At 39.7% G+C, this 19,186-nt stretch overlaps 1 protein-coding gene across 1 annotated transcript in view; it reads right to left on the bottom strand.

Annotated features, from left to right (window-relative positions):
• The window catches only part of LOC136876108 (uncharacterized), an 89,717-nt gene that overhangs the window by 26,459 nt on the left and 44,072 nt on the right, over positions 1–19,186 (bottom strand). The window contains exons 6-7 of the mRNA XM_067149777.2: positions 16,324–16,428; positions 13,413–13,553 (exon numbers count right to left, since the gene is read on the bottom strand). Coding sequence (XP_067005878.1) covers positions 13,413–13,553; positions 16,324–16,428 — 246 coding nt within the window. The remainder of the gene's footprint in view (positions 1–13,412; positions 13,554–16,323; positions 16,429–19,186) is intronic.

The raw sequence follows: 19,186 nt of genomic DNA, 5'->3' as shown, positions 1-19,186 counted from the left end.
ATTCGGGAGAGGACTGTTGCCGTGTAAAATCACAGCAGTTCCGCAGGGTCAGCCCCCCACGAAGTGCCGCTGAGAAACTTAAGCATGTTAAGTCTCTTCATGCAGGCAATCTTAACTGATGGATGTGGGGCTGCCATATTAGTCGCTTATCAAAATGGAGACCCAGGAATCTGCAGGTGTCTACCACTGGTAAGACACTGTTTCGCAAACGGAGTTCCGGTTCAGGATGTAAAAACCGACATCGACGGAAGTGTACAACTGAGGTTTTTGCCGCTGAAAACTGAAAACCATGTTGCAAGGCCCATCTCTCGACTTGGTTAATAGCTTGCTATAGCTGTCTCCCAGCAAACGCCACCCTTCCGGAGCTGTAATGTAGAGCTAATTCATCTACATACAGCGATGGAATGACTGTGGGCCCAGCAGCTGCAACTATGCTGTTGATGGCGATTGCAAACAGCGAGACACTCAGTAAAGATCCCTGAGGTACTCCATTTTCCTGAAAGTAATTCTGAGTAAATGCATTCCCTACTCAGACTCGAAAGAGCCAGAGGGACATGAAGTTCTCAAACGTTGCCAAATTTCCCCGAAATCCCCACTGGTGTAGAGTGGAGAAAATTCCATATTGCCAGGTAGTATCGTAAGCTTTCTCCAGGTCAAAAAACACGGCAACTAGGTGTTTCTTCCAGAGAAAGGCCTCCTGAATGCCGCTCTCCAGTCTGGCCAGATGATCAGTGGCAGACCGATGAGAGCGAAACCCACACTGGTAGTTAGACATGAGACCTTCCTTTTCCATGGCAAGACATTGGTTAACCATCCTTTCAAATAGCTTACAAAGGCTATTTGTAAGGCATATTGGCCTATAACTATCCAGGAGTTTTGGATATTTACCTGGCTTGGGAACTGGTATCACAATTCCCTCACGCCACTGAGACGGAAACATGCTTAAGCATATGATTATGGATTTTGTCCAGTCCAGGAGCCGTGCATAGCGCGAGTGCACTCCGCAACTCTCACTCCGTGAAAGGCACGTTGTAGAGATGTGAACCACTAGAGGCGAAGGAGAGATGGCATGCCTCTGCTTCGCGCTTAATTGGTAGAAATATAGGGTCGTATTTCCCAGAGCTGGATGTATCTGCAAAATATGACTCAATGTGGTCTGCAATGACTAAACGAATCGTAACAATACCTCCATTAATGGAGATACTGGGGACTGAGGGCACATTCTGTACTCCGACAATACGGCAGAGTTTTGTTCACACCTGTGGTGACGGAGTATGTGCCGTCATAGAAGACACATATTTTTCCCACGTAGCCTTCTTACTTTCTCTAATCAAAAACCGGGCTTTTGCACGCAGACGCTTAAATGTGATATGATAGGCCACCGTAGGATTCCGACGGTAGTGCTTAAAAGCCCGTTGGCGATCACGTATGGCCACTGCAATTTCGTCCGTCCACCATGGGACCTGTTTCTGGCGACGAATACCGGATGAGGATGGAATTGTTTCCTCTGCAGCAGCCAAAATTCCAGTAGTAATGGAAGAAACATGGTCGTCAACAGACTCCAGCATATCATCGGACATCACTGCACGCTTCGAAAATTCTGGTCAATTTGCCGCTGAAGTGACCAACGCTTGGGTACTTCGGACTTTGATTCAAAAGAGAGAGAGAGAGAGAGAATTATCGGAAAGTGGTCACTATCACAGAGGTCGAAGCGTACTTGCCACTGTAGCAGGGGAACTAGCGCACGGCTGCACAAAAAGACATCCAGGAGTGAGAATGTGCCGTGTGCGCTGCTGAAATGTGTGAGTTCCCCTGTATTATGCACGCAAAGATCAAACAGATTGATAAGTCGCTCGAGCATCCTCCCCCTAGCACAGGAAGACGGAGAACCCCATAGTGTGTTAAGGGTGTTCACGTCTCCCAGTATGAGGAAAGAAGGAGGCAACTAAGCAATCAAATCTTGTAGTGCACTTATTTCAAGATCGTAGTTCGGTGGAATGAACACGTTGCACACCATTGTCATTACTCGCAATGGAGTGTGAACTGCAACTGCATCTAGCTGAGTATGGAGCGATACTTCTTCGCTAAAGATGTCAGAGAGAACTAGGGTACAAACGCCCCCAGTCACCGCGCCATCTACAGCTACTCTGTCTTAAGAGTAAAGATGAAATCCTTTCACAGCCGTGTCGTGTCCAGCTTTCAAACAAGATTCCTGTAGACAGACTATGGAGGCCGTATAGACGGATATCAATTGACATATCTCAGCTAGGCGACAGTGATAACTATTGCAGTTCCACTGCAATAGTGCCATTGTGTGGACAGGTAACGCCTTGTATTTAGGGCAATTTCTTGCCCTTCGTTCGGTCCATTACCAGCCAGGTTCCGCCGTCTTTGTCGGTGTTTCTTATGTCGGCATCACCATCTACGACAATGAGTGGTTCTGTCTCCATGATCTCCTGAGAACAGGGAGACGCGGTGACTGAGTACTCCGCAGACGGTGATCTAACTGATCGGGAAAAGTGGGCCTTTTTCCTGGGAGAAGTAGGTTCTCCACAAAGAGATCGAGCAAGAGGGCGTCTGGCCTTCTCGCTCTTGCCCATTGTTTCTGTCCTTTTAGGAGGAGAACCGGCAGATGGTTTGTCGGTCTTCTTCGGGGATCCTGTGACCCCTGACTGAGTTGGAGAAGGCTTCTTCTCCAACTTCTTAGAGGAGCCGTGGGGCTTCACTTTCTCCTCCTTTTTGTTCTGGGCATTGGAAGGAGGGCTTGACTTTCCAGCTCTATGTGGGGAAGCCTTTCCCCCTGCCCTGTTGGGGAAGAGCCTTCCCCAGGCAACGTCGGCAATAATGTGCATTTTTTGTTCCCTGGAGGTTCCAGAACCTTCCTGGGATCCCCAGTTTCCTTCAGTCCTTGTTCTTGTTGGTGGTTGAGACTTGTCGATACTAGCTGGCTAGAGATAGATGGTGTAAAACTCTGTGGGGTAATCCGCACGTTTGAGACTTGCTTCCGCTTGCGGTCCCCTAGGAGAGGAGTATGGAAATGACTCCACGATTAATCTGGAGTGTTCCATCTCACGATGTTCCTGGATCCATCCAGCATCCGGACGATTCTAGAAGAGCCAGCACAGGTATATAAGAGAGGCATCATTGCAAATATATGGGAGAGCGAAGTCATATCTGGAGAATGGAAAACTGCCTAGGTCCACCAACTGCACAAAAAGGGCAACAAGACAGATCCAAATAATTACCGAGGCATCTCACTTTTGCCAATTGCATACAAAGTGCTTTCACGCGCCCTCCTTACAAGATTGGTACATCAGACAGAACACAAGATCGGTGAATACCAGTTGGGGGTCCGACCGCATAGATCGTGCGTGGAATAGATCTGGAACCTAAAGATGATTCTTCAACACCGCCAGTCAAACCGTACAGTAATCATTTTCATGGATTTTAAAAAAGCATACGAATCTGTTGATCGTGACACCCTGTCTGTTTAATGTATTCCGCGAATATAGCATTGGCAACAAAACAAACACGTTAATCCAACAAATACTGACAGTCACAACCTTTAAAGTGAAATTCATGGGTGAAACCTCTGAACCTTTTGAAATTAGAACAGGTGTTAGACTCCTGTTCAACCTAGCACTAGACAAGGTCATTAAAACTTGGGAGAAAGAAGTACCTGGAATCCATATGGGAACAAAAGCTAAACGGATCAACATAAAATGCCTTGCTTTTGCTGATGATCTGGCAATAATTACCCAAACTCCTGAGGAAGCCAGACATGCCATCGAGAAGCTTCATGAGATTGCTGTCAAAACTGGCCTCCACATCTCTTACGAAAAAACATGGTATATGGAGTCCAAGAACTCAAACCTGGTGCCACTCGTGAGCCAATATGGCAGCGTCACACAAGTAAAACAGTTTAAGTATTTAGGTGAAGTTATCGGGAGCACTGGAAACTAAACAGAAGCAAACAAAAACTGCGCTGAAAAATTATGTAAAGCCTATACAATCACCTGGAACGTTTACAACAAGAAATCACTTTCCACCAAAGCCAAACTCCGACACTAGAACACTGTTGTTCTCCCAGAGGCACTCTACGCAACTGAAACATCAACATTAGAGACATTGAGAAAATGGAATGGCAGATACTGAGGAAAATATTTGGACCCCAAGTTTGAAGATGGAATTTGGATGCGAAAAAGCTTGGAGGAACTCTATTCATTGACTGAGCGATTCACTTCACTTGCACGCAAAAGACGTATGAAATTCTACAGGCATTTAGCACGAATGGATGAGTCACGACTGACCAAGAAAATCTTTTTCGTTATCTATGTAACATGACAAACCAAAGTGCGCTGGCTAGTAGACACCCAATAAGATCCCGCGCAAGTCAACCTTGACCCACTGGAAACCACAAGGACTTCATATAGACAAAAGATCAACATCCACAAGATTTGCGCCCAAGAAACTGACGGCAAGAAATTTGAAACTCAAAAATGCGTGGACACAAGAAAGACACATAGTGAAAGGATGAGGAAGTTTTGGGAAGATAAGAAGAACAAGATGATCAAGAATACCAATGCTAAATAATGGCTCTACGTGCTCCTTAGAGGGCCAAACGCATGTATATATATATACAGAGCAATTCAAAATGATGGACCAGATTTCATAAATTTATTCTGTGAAATCTAGTAAACAAATCGTAATGTGACACGTGCTAAGAACGGTAAACTCTCAAAGTATTTTTTTCAGTCATATCACAGGTGTTCTATGTGAGCACCTCGCGTAACACGACATGCATCAAGCCGATAGTCTATCTCCTGCCAAACCTTGTGTAGTGTGTCATGGCCAATCTCTACGATGGCTGCTGTGATGCGGGCACGAAGGTCGTCCAATGTTAGTGGAAGAGGTGGTACCTAAACATGATCCTTTACGAAACCCCACAAGAAGAAATCACATGGGATTAAGTCGGGAGAATGCGGTGGCCAATGAATGAGAGTTCATCTTCTTGAGATGCACAACCTATCCAGCGTTGTGGCAATGTCTCATTGAGATGGCTCCGAACTTTGCCATGGTAATGCGGAGTGGCATCATCCAGTTGAAGTTTGAAATCTGCACTATCCTCTTCGAGCTGTGGCAGGAGCCATTGTTGCAGCATATCAAGAAGAACATATCTTGTCACAGTAGGTTCAATGAAGAAAAATCTCATAGGAAATGGCACAAAACACATTCACCTTGGGAGAATCGCGTTGGTGTTCCACAACTTGATGGGGATTAGAAGTTCCCCAGATCCTTACGTTGTGTCTATTCACAGTCCCGGAAAGGTGAAAAGTTGCTTCATCACTGAAAATTACCCTTTCAGAAAACAGATCCTCTTCCATTAATGCGAGAAAATCAGCACAGAAGGAAGCTCGAGCAGCATAATCAGTGTCTCTTAAGGCCTGCACCAGTTGCAAGCGGTAGGGTTTCATTCATAAACGTTTACGCAGAATGCGCCAAACAGTTGCCTGTGGAAGTTCAAGTTGCCTCGATGCCTGGTAGGTGGACTTCTGCGCACTCTGCACAAAACTGGCGCAAACACGTTCCACTGTCTCTTTCCCGGTCGAAGGACGGCCAGTCTACTTTCGCTTACAGATGCAGCCCGTGTCTCTGAATTTTGCATACCATGCACGAATGGCTTTTCCAGTAGGTGGGTCTCTTCTATACCTGGTACGGAAATGCCGTTGAACACTAATCACAGACTTGTTTATATGGTAATCAAGCACACAGAACGACTTCTGCTCTCCAGCAGCAGCCATTTTCTTTACTCACTTCCTGCATGCTCGTAACGGCTGAAAATGAAACCACATGGGATGAAACCTAATCTCAACTAAACTTTGAGAGTATGATATATGATATCTCACAGTATGATATGTTCATTAGATTTCATAGAATACATTTATGAAATCGGGTCCATTTTGAATTGCCCTGTATAGTAATAACAATAACGAAAATGGGAGCTCTTATGAAATTTTATTTACATATTTTTATGTGACGATAGTGGCATGGAATGTGACACTAGCGAAGATGATATTTAAGGTATTGATTACGTGGTAACATCAGAAGAACTGTGATTGTAACTGAGGGTATGTAATTATAATTTTATGCAAAAATTGAAATATTATTGACATCCGAATATGAATTCGAAGCAACATATAGCATTTCATTATGATTGAAATTCAGTTTACAGCCTACCACATGTTCCTACTTATTTCATATTTGCGTGAAAACATAAGAATATCTACATATTAGTAAAGATTTCTGCAATTTCAACACATGAGGGAATTACGATTACTTAAAATATCACCTTCATCCAGCACATGTTTGCTGCGAGAAGCCATGTTTTAGAGTACATTAAGTGACATGTACTAATCCACACTCATTGATAATATCGTAAATTCTCTGTCTTAGGCAGATAATACTGCCATCTGTTGAAGTACTCTCTCGTAACTAATACATGAAGAAACACAGTGTATTCACCAGAATGCATGCATAGCTTGTTCTTGATTCTTAATGAATTGTCAAACCTTACAACGGCATGAATGTAATTTTGGCCACTGTGAGCTATGCTCGTAGTTAGACCAGAAAGAGTTAAACCTCTGTGCCATCCCAGAAAAACAATAATAAGGCTGCATAAGACATAAAATCTGCATGACTAATTATATGGAATGAAGTCCCTATGGCTAATGTACATGGACCACTATGCGCTGACACACTCCTGAAAGACCTTATAGATAGTACTACAGTATTTCTTTTGGAGTAAAAGTAACTGTCCTTGGAAGAGATTTTAGACAGAATTTTGCCTATACTTTCACATGCCTATAAACAAACAATAATTCAAATCTGTATTTACTATTCTCCATTTTGGTCAGTATTTAAGGTATTTCCAGTTGCTTAAGAACCATGCAGGCAAAAGCAGATAAACTAAACTACAGTATTCTGATTTTTTACTTCACTTTGGTAATGAGAATTACTGTGACTTAAACAACAAATCTTCAGAAGTCTAGGATAACAGTGCATGAATACATTGTGTAAGCCAGTTTTGAAAGTGAATTTAAATCTTCACATGATGTGTTGAATTTTTCTAAATTTGATATACTTGGCCCCAAAACTGAAAACTGTAATGAAATAAACTTTTTCATACCCATCTCGTTTCTTTTCTACTTTCTTTCTAATATTTATTTTCTGTCTCTTTCTTTTCTAGAAATCTTCCAATTGAGGTAAATATCACGATTTTCACTGCCATCATTATTTTAATATAACTTAATGTTCCGTAATGTTCCGTATTGACATCAAGCCTTCAATGCATTTCTGAACAAGAAGATTTCGAGAAACGCATTATGTAAAATTTTTACAACTATTTCTCATGATGTTCTCATGACCTGTTACTCTGAATTTTACTGATCTCCATGTGAATGAGAAGGCTGTTATTAATAAAATAGGACTTGAAGTTTCATATTTATATTTTATACATGATGTTTTGCTTTTAAGAGCATAATTTTGTGATTTTTCATTATTGAAAATAATTTGCATACTTTAGTAATAATATGTAGCTGAGGATGTTCCAAATGGATCAAAACATCTTCTATATAATTATTTTGTGATTGCTCAATATGTTCAATTTTTTGTTGAATTGGAACATATTTTAGAATTGACTAGATGGAGCTTTTAATAAAGGACATACATCTTTGTATACTAAAGGCATTTACCTTGAACTAATCTCTTCAGCACAGACTTGTAGTTCAACAAGTAGGTAAAATAAGACTCGCTCTCTTAAGTAGTCTTCTGTCAAAGAACAATGCCCAGAATGTAACTGTGCTACATGAAGTGACCAACAACCTAATGATCCTTTTTTTAATTCTATACATTATCAAAGAAGTTGTCAAGTTCTTTCAAACCAGTTGCTGCCTTATAACTTAAGATGTCTGGGAAAATAAAAAACAGCAGTCTCTTAGTAACACCCAGTGTTACATACCAGCAATCATTCGTGAAATGTTTGCTACATATTATACTGCTTGCTACAGGTATCCACCTTTCTTTAGATTTGGGATGCAATCATTTCTCGAATACCAAAGGCACAGGCAACAAAAATCTGGAAAATAAATTTGTGGTAGGTACATTAAATTTACGGCCTCTAGAATCCATAATTATAGGTTAGTTTTGCATCTTGTAATCAAATATATAATGATGACCTTATAAGTCTTCTGTGAAAATGAATATCATTTCCTTTCCTCCGGACTCATTTGCACCTAAACACGGCGTGTAATTTTACAGTAATACGACTGATAAAACAAACACATGCCAAGCACAGAGAATTCACCTATATCAACTTAATGGAAATAGCGTACCACTATTTTCGAAGAGTAAATGCACTGCAGCTGTGTATACTATTTGTATTGAGATCACTAAGGCCTGGACTTTTATGTAATATCAAAGTGCAAAATATGTACATAAAAATGAAGTAAATATCAGTGAACTATGTAATCAAATATGTGATATTCACAAAATATGTAATTAAATATGTAATAGTATTACTGCACTAAATTTACAACAATGTTCATATATTTCTTTTATTAAGACCTATGGTGAAATGACATGGTGTATGGCTTTTAGTGCCAGGAGTGTCCAAAGACATGTTCGGCATGCCAGGTGCAGGTCTTTTGACTTGACACCCGTAGGTGACCTGCACGTAGTGATGGGGATGAAATGATGATGAAGACGACGCATACACCCAGACCCTGTGCCAGGGAAATTAACCCACATGCACCCACCCGCCCTTTGCTCTGACATTGCTAGGAATCCGCCAACTTTTTAGTATGCAACCTGGATGTTGCAAGCTTTCGGTTAAAACAGTATAGTGGCTGATCGACTGCGCGTATTATCACGGGACCTGTTTTATATTATTGAGAAATTCCACACTATTGCTCATGACACAAAAAACAGAACAATACAAAAATATAACACATAAAAAATCCCTTTGAAATCTTAAATTTTTCATTAATTTATCTCACCTCGCAAGTCCTTTAGTGTGTGTTATGGCCTTAATTATACGACACGAGCCTAACATTTGCCTGATTTTGAAATAAGTAAATAATAGGAAACCAATACGACATGAGCCTAACATTTGCCTGATTTGGAAATAAGGAACTAATAGGAAACAAATCACGAGTAAGCGAATGATGAGGTTCGAACCTATATCCCAAATACGAACTTACAGCCGTATGTATCACTTGGTGTATTGTTATTATTATTATTATTATTATTATTATTATTATTATTATTAAGTCTGAGGAGCAGTGGTAAAGTGTTCACATGCAGGTACCAAGATCGTAGGTTCAAATCCAGCAGCCGCAATCGGATCTTGACGGGCGGGAGAAAGTTCATTCGGCATTCCATGTCGTACGATATTACTACGCGAAAGATCTCTGGTGACATATTTCGTGTTCATTCATGCATAGGATCACTAATAACTTCTTCCTCACTAACACTGCTGAAATCAGAGCCTAAAACATCAAATATGCTTTGAATTTCGCTATTACTGAGCATTTCGCGTGAGCAAGCAACTACCTTCTCAGCCATCTTGTCAACAATACAGATTTCTCTATCGATATTTTAATCAATTCTCTTTGCCAAAGAAGCATACCAGAGCACTCTGGTGACACTTTGAGACACCAAGAACAGATTTCAATTAGAAATGTTTCCGGAAAAAGCCAACAGATGTCACAAATGTCTCCAATATGCGACCTTGCATCCCGGCGTACCAGTCCGCTTGTGGAGTCCTGGCCCAGCCGCTCGAGCGCGTACCAGTCCGCTTATGGGTGCATAGGGGTTAACCAATGATGGTTAAAATTCCCGACCCTGCAAGGAATCAAACCCGGGACCCCTGTGACCAAAGGCCAGCACGCTAACCATTTAGCCACGGATCCAGACAAAACTTATGGTTATGATATGAGACATTAAAGTAGTCTTAATTACCTCCATATCATATGACAAAATCGTTGTTGTTGCTTTAGATAACTTGTATAGTCTGCTGTTTTCTAATTTTGACAGTATTAAGTAATCAAATTGAAGGCATAATCAAAATACTTCAAATATTTAAAAATACTGTTATACTCTGTAAATGCAATAGTGTTATACTCTGTAAATGCCAGAGTATATTACACAATGTATTGTTGCAGCTAATTTCGTGTTGCTCTCATGCCCTGAAAATGTAACAAATAAAGTTAATATAGAATATAGGACATCAGAAAAAGCTAATGCATGCTACAGCCATCCCAGAAGAAGCCTTTGGGGGTGATCATAGGGCAGTGGTGGCAAAATTAAGAGTGGGAAAGGTCATTAAACTGCTAGAGAAAAGTGAAAGAAAGATTAAGGTCTGGAGATTAAAGGAAAAGGAGGTTGGAGGAGAGTTTAAGAAAGATTTGAGAGTACATATACCAAGGACAGATATCAGCGATGTGGTACAAGAATGGGAAAACTTTAAGAGGGCATTTGTAAGTAGTGCAGAGAAAACATGTGGAAGAACATCAGGAAAAGTAAGGGAAAAGGCGACAAAATGGTGGAATGATAGAGTGAAGGAAAAGGTAAAAGAGAAGAAAACTTGGAAGGAACGGAAAACAAAAAAGACTGAAGAATGTAAAACAAAATATATAGAAGCAAAAAGAGATTGCAAGAAAGTAATTGCAGAGGAAAAGAAGAAAAGCTGGGCAGAATTCACCCAGGAAAACAGGGAGGATTTAAATTGCGGAAAAAAATTATTATTTGGAATTGTAAAAAATAGAAGGAATGAGAAGGTGAACACTGGATTCGTAAAAAAACAAAGGAGAAATATTGACTAAACCGGAAGAGATAACGGACAGATGGAAAGAATATTTCAGCAAGCTACTAAAGGTGAGACATCAGATAAGTGGAAAAATTACACAAGCAAACAAAATTGAGGAGGAAAAAATAAAAGAAGAATCAGACATTACTATGGCTGAAGTGGAATGGGCAGTTAGTAAAATGAAGATGGGAAAAGCTGTAAGAAAGAAGGAAAAGGAATTATCAAGTGGGAGATAAGAAATTGGAAGTAGTAAAACACTTCAAATATTTGGAAAGTGTACTGTCTGAAGATGGAAGAATAGATTTGGAAATTAACAGAAGAATACAACTGGGGAGTGCTTACTATCAACAGGTGAGGGGACTATTATGGAAAAAGGATATACCGATGAAGGCTAAAGAAGTTATGTATAAAGTTTATTATGTTCCTATAATGACATATGCAGCAAAAACTTGGACAATGACTCAGAGGGATGAGAACAGAGTACAAGCAGCTGAAATGAAATTCCTGAGAAGTATGATACAAAAAACGAGGAGAGACAGAGTAAGAAACAAAGATATATGGAAAGAACTGGGAGTACAGAAATTAAAGGACAAACTGGAGCAAAACAGATTGAAATGGTTTGGACATATCAAATGAATGAATGAAGTAAGACGACCAAACGAGTACTGGAAAGACGGATGGCAGGGAAGAGAGGATGAGGAAAACCAAGAATGTGGTGGATGGACTTGGTGAAGAGTAGCATTAGAAAACGAAACACAGATTGGAAAATCATGTCGGAAGAAGAATGGTGGAATGACAGAACAAAGTGGAGAGGAATCATATTCGTTCCCACTGTGTGTCAGCTGGAAATGGGAAAATGATGATGATGTAATATTACTAAGAATATATAAAAATATGTAATATTACTAAGAATATGTAAAATAAAACACTCTTTCTGAGTCCAACCCTTCGTAAGGGTGTAGTGGCATCACGCGACAAGACTTTTGGTGATCTGCCTCCAGGAGTCTCTGCTATGAGCACGGGTGACTTGCTTGCTGTTAGCTCATATTTTTTTTTTTTTTTTTACAATTTGTTTTACGTTGCACCAACACAGATAGGTCTTGTGGCGACGATGGGATAGGAAAGGGCTAAGAGTGGGAAGGAAGCGGCCGTGGCCTTAATTAAGGTACAGCCCCAGCATTTGTCTGGTGTGAAGATGGGAAACCACAGAAAACCATCTTCAGGGCTGCCGACAGTGAGGATCGAACCCGCTATCTCCCAAATACTAGATACTGGCCGCACTTAAGAGACTGCAGCTATCGAGCTCGGTAAAGCTCATCCTGGTCAAGCTCATGATCTGCTCCATCCATCATAATGGTGCACGTCCTCTAGGTCTTCGGCCATCAACGTTTCCCTCTATGATAAGTATTCCCATTGCCTCCAGTCTTCTGGCAATATGACCAAAATATCTCAGTTGTTTTTGGTTGATAAGGGTCGATAGTTTTGTTCTGATGCAGAGCTGTTCCAGGACCGATTCATTAATAGGGTGTGTTGTCCATGGTATTCGCAGAAATCTCCTATAGCACCACATTTCTAGAGCATCAATTCTGCGGTGATCCGCCATTTTCATCGTCTAAGTTTCTGCTGCATAGGTCGCAGTAGGGAAGATCAGAGTTAGAATGAGGGTGAGCTTTGTCATGGAAGTGATGGAGGTGTCCTTCTAGATGCGAGTAAGTTTTGCTGTTGAATTTCTCGCAATCACAATGCGCTTACGGATCTGAGGTTCACAGTCTATGGTATTTGTTACAATAGATCCCAGATACTCGAAGCGAATGACAACCTCATAATCAGCAATTCTTATTACGGCAGGTCTGTTGTTATTAACACGATCTACAATCATCACTTTGGTCTTTTTATTGTTGATTTCAAGACCATATTCTCTGTTTCGCTCGTCTCAACTCCACATGATGGTTTGTGTTCAGGATCGCCTGTTGCAATTATCACAGTGTCATCCGCATATCTGAGATTGTTAATTTTCCTGCCGTCAACTGTGATGCTGCCACTCCAATCCTCGAGAATCTTCCTCATAATGTACTCACTGTATACATTAAATAGGAGGGGGGAGAGAATGCAACCTTGTCGCACTCCAGCAGTAATAGGAAATAAAACACAGGTATAACCACATCAGAACCACAATTCATCTACATTTTTGACTTTCAGTTGTCTATAAATAAAGGAATGGAATATGTAATTGCATAAGAATCCGGGCCCTAGAGATCATTGCACAACTGTCACACAACATTATAAAAGTATAAAAGTAGATGACAAAAGAACCACATAGCAGTATACCCTAATCTGAGCTTGAGTATTAAAAAAAAAAAAATGCCCCAGTGTCTAATAAATCATATAAACTGGAGATGGAGACAGTTGCAGTGAAACAACAGCAGAAGTTTGATAATTGGCATTATTGTAATTACAAGAAAACCAATCAAGACATAAAAATGTATCCACAAACTAACATCTCAAAAACATATTACCGAACTCAGAAGAGGAGAAAACTTAACTGTACCTTCAATTCTTGGAGTTGTAAAAAGAGCACAGTGTTTGGTGTAACTGTTGGCTTCTTTATGGGTTCACCAGTGATGCACAGTTTCTCCAAACGAGGACAGTGCAGTCCTATCAGCCCCACATCAATACCTGCACTAGATATCTACAACAGAGGGGGAAAAATAAATCAGTAATAGAGGAAACAGAAACAGGAATTAACATAATCAAGAAGCAGTAAAATATCTGTATTTGACTTGATTCAAAACTGAAATAGTGAAATGTGGATTGGCCTTTCTCTGACTCATGATGAAAAGGATTACAGTACAAGACGAGTTTAATGTACTTAGGACTATTTTTTCTCAAGAGAATAATTGATTCTGGGATATGCTGTTTAAGGGCATGATGTTTTGAGCGACAAAACCTTTTAGGGTAAGGTGTTGTAAAGGAACAAACAATAGTGAAATAAAGTTGAATATGTATATGCTAGATGTTACCCATGGCTTCGCTCGCATGGATTTCGTAATTTAATCAAAGTAATCGTTCCTCGGTACTGCACTAAGACACCTTAAAATCCCCAAAGTATAAAAACTCACCAAAAAGTTAAGTTTTATTTACTCCAGTACCTCTTTGTAAACCATGTTTAAGGTATTGCCTTTTGGGGCTAAGATGACCAGGCTACTGGCAGAGCTAACTCTGGAACATGCGACAAAGTGCTGTACAGGTGAGAAAGTCGAAAACAAAAAACAAAATATTTCTTTATTTTTAAAGGAGATTCCAAATACCTAGTTCAACCTCTGTAACATGTTCAGTTTTTGAAATGTAAGTATCTCCATAAAAAGAATTCAACCCCTTTATCAGTCCTTTATCTAAGAGGATTCTCCAGACAAAAAAACAAAAAAGAGCCGTTTGCAGAAATGATGACTAGTTTTAAGTCTTAGACAATGTCTACCTAAACAACGTCTAAGTTGCGCACATTCTTCCATTGCATAAACAATGCTCAGCTGGTGTTTATCTAGACATCGTTTAAAGTTTCAATACTGGTTTGAAAATGGAGATAGAAATATCTTTTATGCAACTCTTTACCTGTCTCAACCAATGAAATGCGTAGGTGTGTGTGCCGAACGCTAGTCAGCTGTTATCTTCATACACATTACTCAAATATGGCTAAGCATGAGCATGACTAGCCCACAGATAAGAATATTGTTTTCGGTGGAAATTAGATCTCATAATATTATCAACACCAAAGCGCACGTCACCGTACGGGGAAGTGTAGCTTTGATTATAGCGTTGTTACAGTGAGTGTAATCTACTCATAAATACGGTAGCTTCGACGAAGGGAAGATGAAGCGATAGTAATGTGTAGGCCTAACCGAGTATGTTGTACGGGCCATATAGATATAGCTTGCATTCTGGAGATCGTATGTTCAAAACGCATTATTGGCAGCCCAGAAGATTGTTTTCCATACTTTCCCTATTTTTACACCAGGCAAATACCAAGCCTGTTGTTATGGCCACGGCTCTTTTTCCCCAGTCCTCTTTAAAGAATAATCACCACCACTTGCCTTTTCCTCTCTGATAGTTGCCGAAAACTTTACGATTATATATATATATAAAAACCCATACAACCTACTCTTTAGTTTTCACTATTATGTGTGTTTACTTGGCAGTAAATATAAGTGAATCCCTCCCGGTTGATGTATGTGACAGCCCTCTGACGATCGGGATACGTAACTCTTGATATGTATGTAGTCGAAGTGACAAATAATTCCATAGAAATTACCCCATGTATATAATAAAATATATCGGTTTACAAGAATTGTATTCAAGTTGACAATTACCAGACTGTCCCTTTGTCAGTCTCAAGAAACAAGTCTCTCAAAAAGTTAAACCTTATTTTAAGATCTATCTCCCTGTACATGTCAAACGAATTGCTGCGATTTAGCAGCGGGCGACCCACAGAGAGGCTGTCGGACTAACCTTTCTTCTCGGAATTGTCTCAACATGATAATACAAATTACATGTTTCATGGCACATAACCTCTGATTGTGATTCACTCCTCTCATTTGAGCTTAAAAAGTGCTCTCGGCAGTGTTTAAACATGACCAGTTGAACATAGGTTTTAGACAGTGTCTAAGTGATAAATAACGTCTCTGAAATGCGGAAGCCTTACTTAGGCATTGTTTAACCATAGACATCGTCTAAATACCGTTTCTGCAATCGGCCGTAAGTGTTTTTTAATTTTTAAAAGAGATTCCAAATGCCAAATTTCACGTCTGTAACATCTTCAGTTTTTGAGATAGGAGGAACAACATAAGAAACATAAATGGGACAAAGAAAATGCCAGGTCAGTGCGGGAAGAAGGAGCAACAGAAAGAGGAGACAAGAACAAACATGCAAACACAAAAGAACAAGTACAATCTCCATATCTTCATATACTGCCAAATAGGAACAGACAGCCTCTCTCCTCATCAATCCTAGTTCCTCTATATCCATCTCTTCTCAGTCCTTGATGAGCTTGTTTCTGTTTCTCAGCTTCATAAGGAGGGTGGGTATCAACACTTGCTGAGGTGTCAACTTGACAGATCTTGTCTTGATGTGGAAAGTGTAAGATAAGAAGAAAGCCAGAAGTACAGGAAAAAGGAAGAAACATAAGCACATTGGTACAGGTGGTAAAAGATTAGGAACACAGGACACAAACACATGGGGAGAAAAGGATCCCAACAGGATAATATAAGTTTTGGAAAGGAAAAAACTTTTTATATTTTTTTTACAATTTACGTTGCTCTGACACAGATAGGTCTTATGGCGATGATGGAAGAGGAAAGGTCTAGGAGTCGGAAGGAAGCAGCCGTGGCCTTAATTAAGGAACAGCCCCAGCATTTGCCTAGTGTGAAAATGGGAAATCATGGAAAACAACATGATGATTTTCTTACCTGAAGATCAGTCAACTGAGGAAGATACATAAGAGCTTGTATAATATCATCAACATGAATATTTTCCAGAGTCAGGCTCTGTAGTTTTCTGTATACAGCAAAATTCTGTAAAAAGAAAAAAATTAATATATTCCAGAGTCAGGCTCTGTAGTTCTCTGTATATAACAAAAATATGTAAAAAGAAAAAAAAAGTTCAAAACCATACCAACCGATGAAAAAACCCATTCCATATAATAAAATGAAGAAATATAACACCACAGAACTTTTGGAAACAGTAGGGAAAAGTGTACTTCTCATTAAGATTCAATTAAATAAATAGCCTATGTCAGTATTTCTCAAACTCTTCAGCTTTACAACCCTCAAAATGTAAAAAGTAGATAAAATTATACTTTGCAGTATCAATCAAATTTTTTGCAATAATAATGATTATTAAAAACTTGTGTGAGCAACTATACTGACCAGCAAATTAAAAATACAACTTTTCTGTAAATTATTTTATTAACTAATAAACAGAGGGTACAACGTGATTTATAAGGACTTCCTCAATGTATTGTTGAGCTGTAAGACTTCCATACTCAATGAAGAGAAGCTCTGTGCGAGCAGCCAGAGTAATTCTGCCCACACCATGATAGAACCCTTATGGAATGGCGTTCAAGGAAAATTGCAGTAAGAATATCGCTGTCCTAGTCTCCTCCACATGTCTGCTTTTCCATCTGGAGTTATGAGAGGGAAACAAAGCTTGTCTGAGAAGGGAATACACCTCCACTGTGCACTCCTGATGTTGCTCCAAAAATTACAGGTGATGTATCTGGTACTGTCTCATAAGCAGTAGGCTCATGGCATATCATCTTGAGGAGAGTTCTGCCTCTTCTAACCTTTCCCTCACAGTCTCTTCACTTACATTCAAACAGATACACTCTGATTACCATAATAAAACAGCACATATCACATTCATATTGCAGCTGATTTCTCACATCAATAGCAGTCAGTATGGCAACGGCACAAGATCTCAAGGTCAATAAAACGATCATCTCCTTGTGTATAAAACCAACTCCCTGTACCTCTCCACTGCTCAACATGTGGTTGAAGGCGTGGTTCTTAACTCTTCCATCATCAACCAGTGCTAGTGACCATGCGACATCTTCTGAATTTAAAAGATGTCTTTACTTCAAAAATTAAGTTCCCAGAAAGAAACCATAACTTAATTTCATCAATTGCAAATGTTAAAACATTCAAGCACTTCAGGCCTTTTTAATCATGACACTACCAAAGTTCTGCCCCAGTGAGGCAGTAGCCTCATCAGTCGGATTACCACAACTTTCCAAGACGCTGGTGTCTAGTGTGCCACTGAGACACCACTGCAAGCCTATGTAGAACAATGCAGCGACGGTGCACTAGGGGAAGTACCTCCACTCTGGTGGAAGTGTTGCTGAAATTAGGGGGTTATGGATTATTGTATGTATATTCAATAATAGTGTCTTTGGGACTGAAGCATAATTATGTTTGAATTTTCATTAGATTAGTGGGAGGGGGTTAATGAGGCTTTGATTGCCTATTTGTCTGTTTCTCACATAGGATTAGTTTTAGGGAGTCTAATAACACTAACTGTTTGGGGGTTTAGAAGAAGTTATACTCGTATTATCGCTCATGGTTTATGTTCCTCGGGAATGTTCACCTTGGCTAATATCACTCCTACAGTATTACTTTGTGGAAGTACATAGTTCCCTAGTGCACTGTCCTACATAGAAAGCTTGCAGTGGTGTCTCAACAGTATATTAGCTGCCAGCATCTTGGAAAGGTGTGGCAATCCAACTGATGATCCCTTGCTACATTGGGGTGAAATACTGGTAATTTCACGACTGAAAAGTCCTCAAATGCATGGATGTTTAGCATCTTTACTTGTCCAAATTCTATTAACTCTCTGAAGGCTCTCAGAAATCTGTATTTTCACCACATGATGTACAGATTGCTGATAAACACTGAACGAAGCAAGCAATGATAAAAGTGTTATTGTAGTGAGACCGCCAAAAGCATTACAAAAGTAATGATGCAGTCCACAACAATGTCCTGAACGAAACCGTGTACAATGAACATGAAAACATTGCTAATTAAGTGGAATTGTAAAACAACAAATATGTCATTAGTTAATAGCTGGTAAGTAATATAAACATTTAAAGAAAAGATAAAGTGTTGCATTATTTTTTGCCAGTCAGTGTAGTTCAAACCATTTAGATGCCTTGATAGCCATGTGTTTCAGCTTACCCTGTTTAACAATGCATGTAATGCACCCACACAAGTTTTCACATATTCAAACAAGAACTCACGTATCTTAACTACAAATTTTTTTAGAGAGGAGGGGTAGTGGACATTGAGAATAATTTGAAGTTCCAGCTTTTATTGTATGCCTATGTAATCAATGAAGCTACATTTACAATTTGGAAAACTTCTACTAAACAATTCTAACAAGAGATAAATATATTGGCATTCTGTATTTAAAAAAAAAAACATGCACATTCACACACTCTGGCTTAGTTATGTATGTCTAACTCTGAGTCCTGCTTCTTGATATGGGGTCAGGGATGATGAAATATATGGCATGATTTTATGGGCGAATGCTCTTCCTGATGCCAACCTCAGTTGAAGAGCTAATGAATATGAAATGAATGACAGTGAACGAAATTTGGTGAGGAGGTCAAAAGAATCTGCTGTAGCCTAAGAATAGAAACTATCCCAAGGAAACATTTTCCTAGAAGTGAAAATGGGAAACCACAGAAAACCATTATCAGAACAGCTGATGGTGGAGTTTGAACCTATGCGTATCCTGAATGCAGAAGTTGGCTCCACAGCCGTAGCATGCTATCAT

The sequence above is a fragment of the Anabrus simplex genome, chromosome 6, assembly GCF_040414725.1.
Source record: "Anabrus simplex isolate iqAnaSimp1 chromosome 6, ASM4041472v1, whole genome shotgun sequence".
In the NCBI taxonomy this organism is placed as follows: domain Eukaryota; kingdom Metazoa; phylum Arthropoda; class Insecta; order Orthoptera; family Tettigoniidae; genus Anabrus; species Anabrus simplex.
Note: the sequence above shows the minus strand (reverse complement) of the source record. Positions and strands in the feature narration are given on the sequence as shown.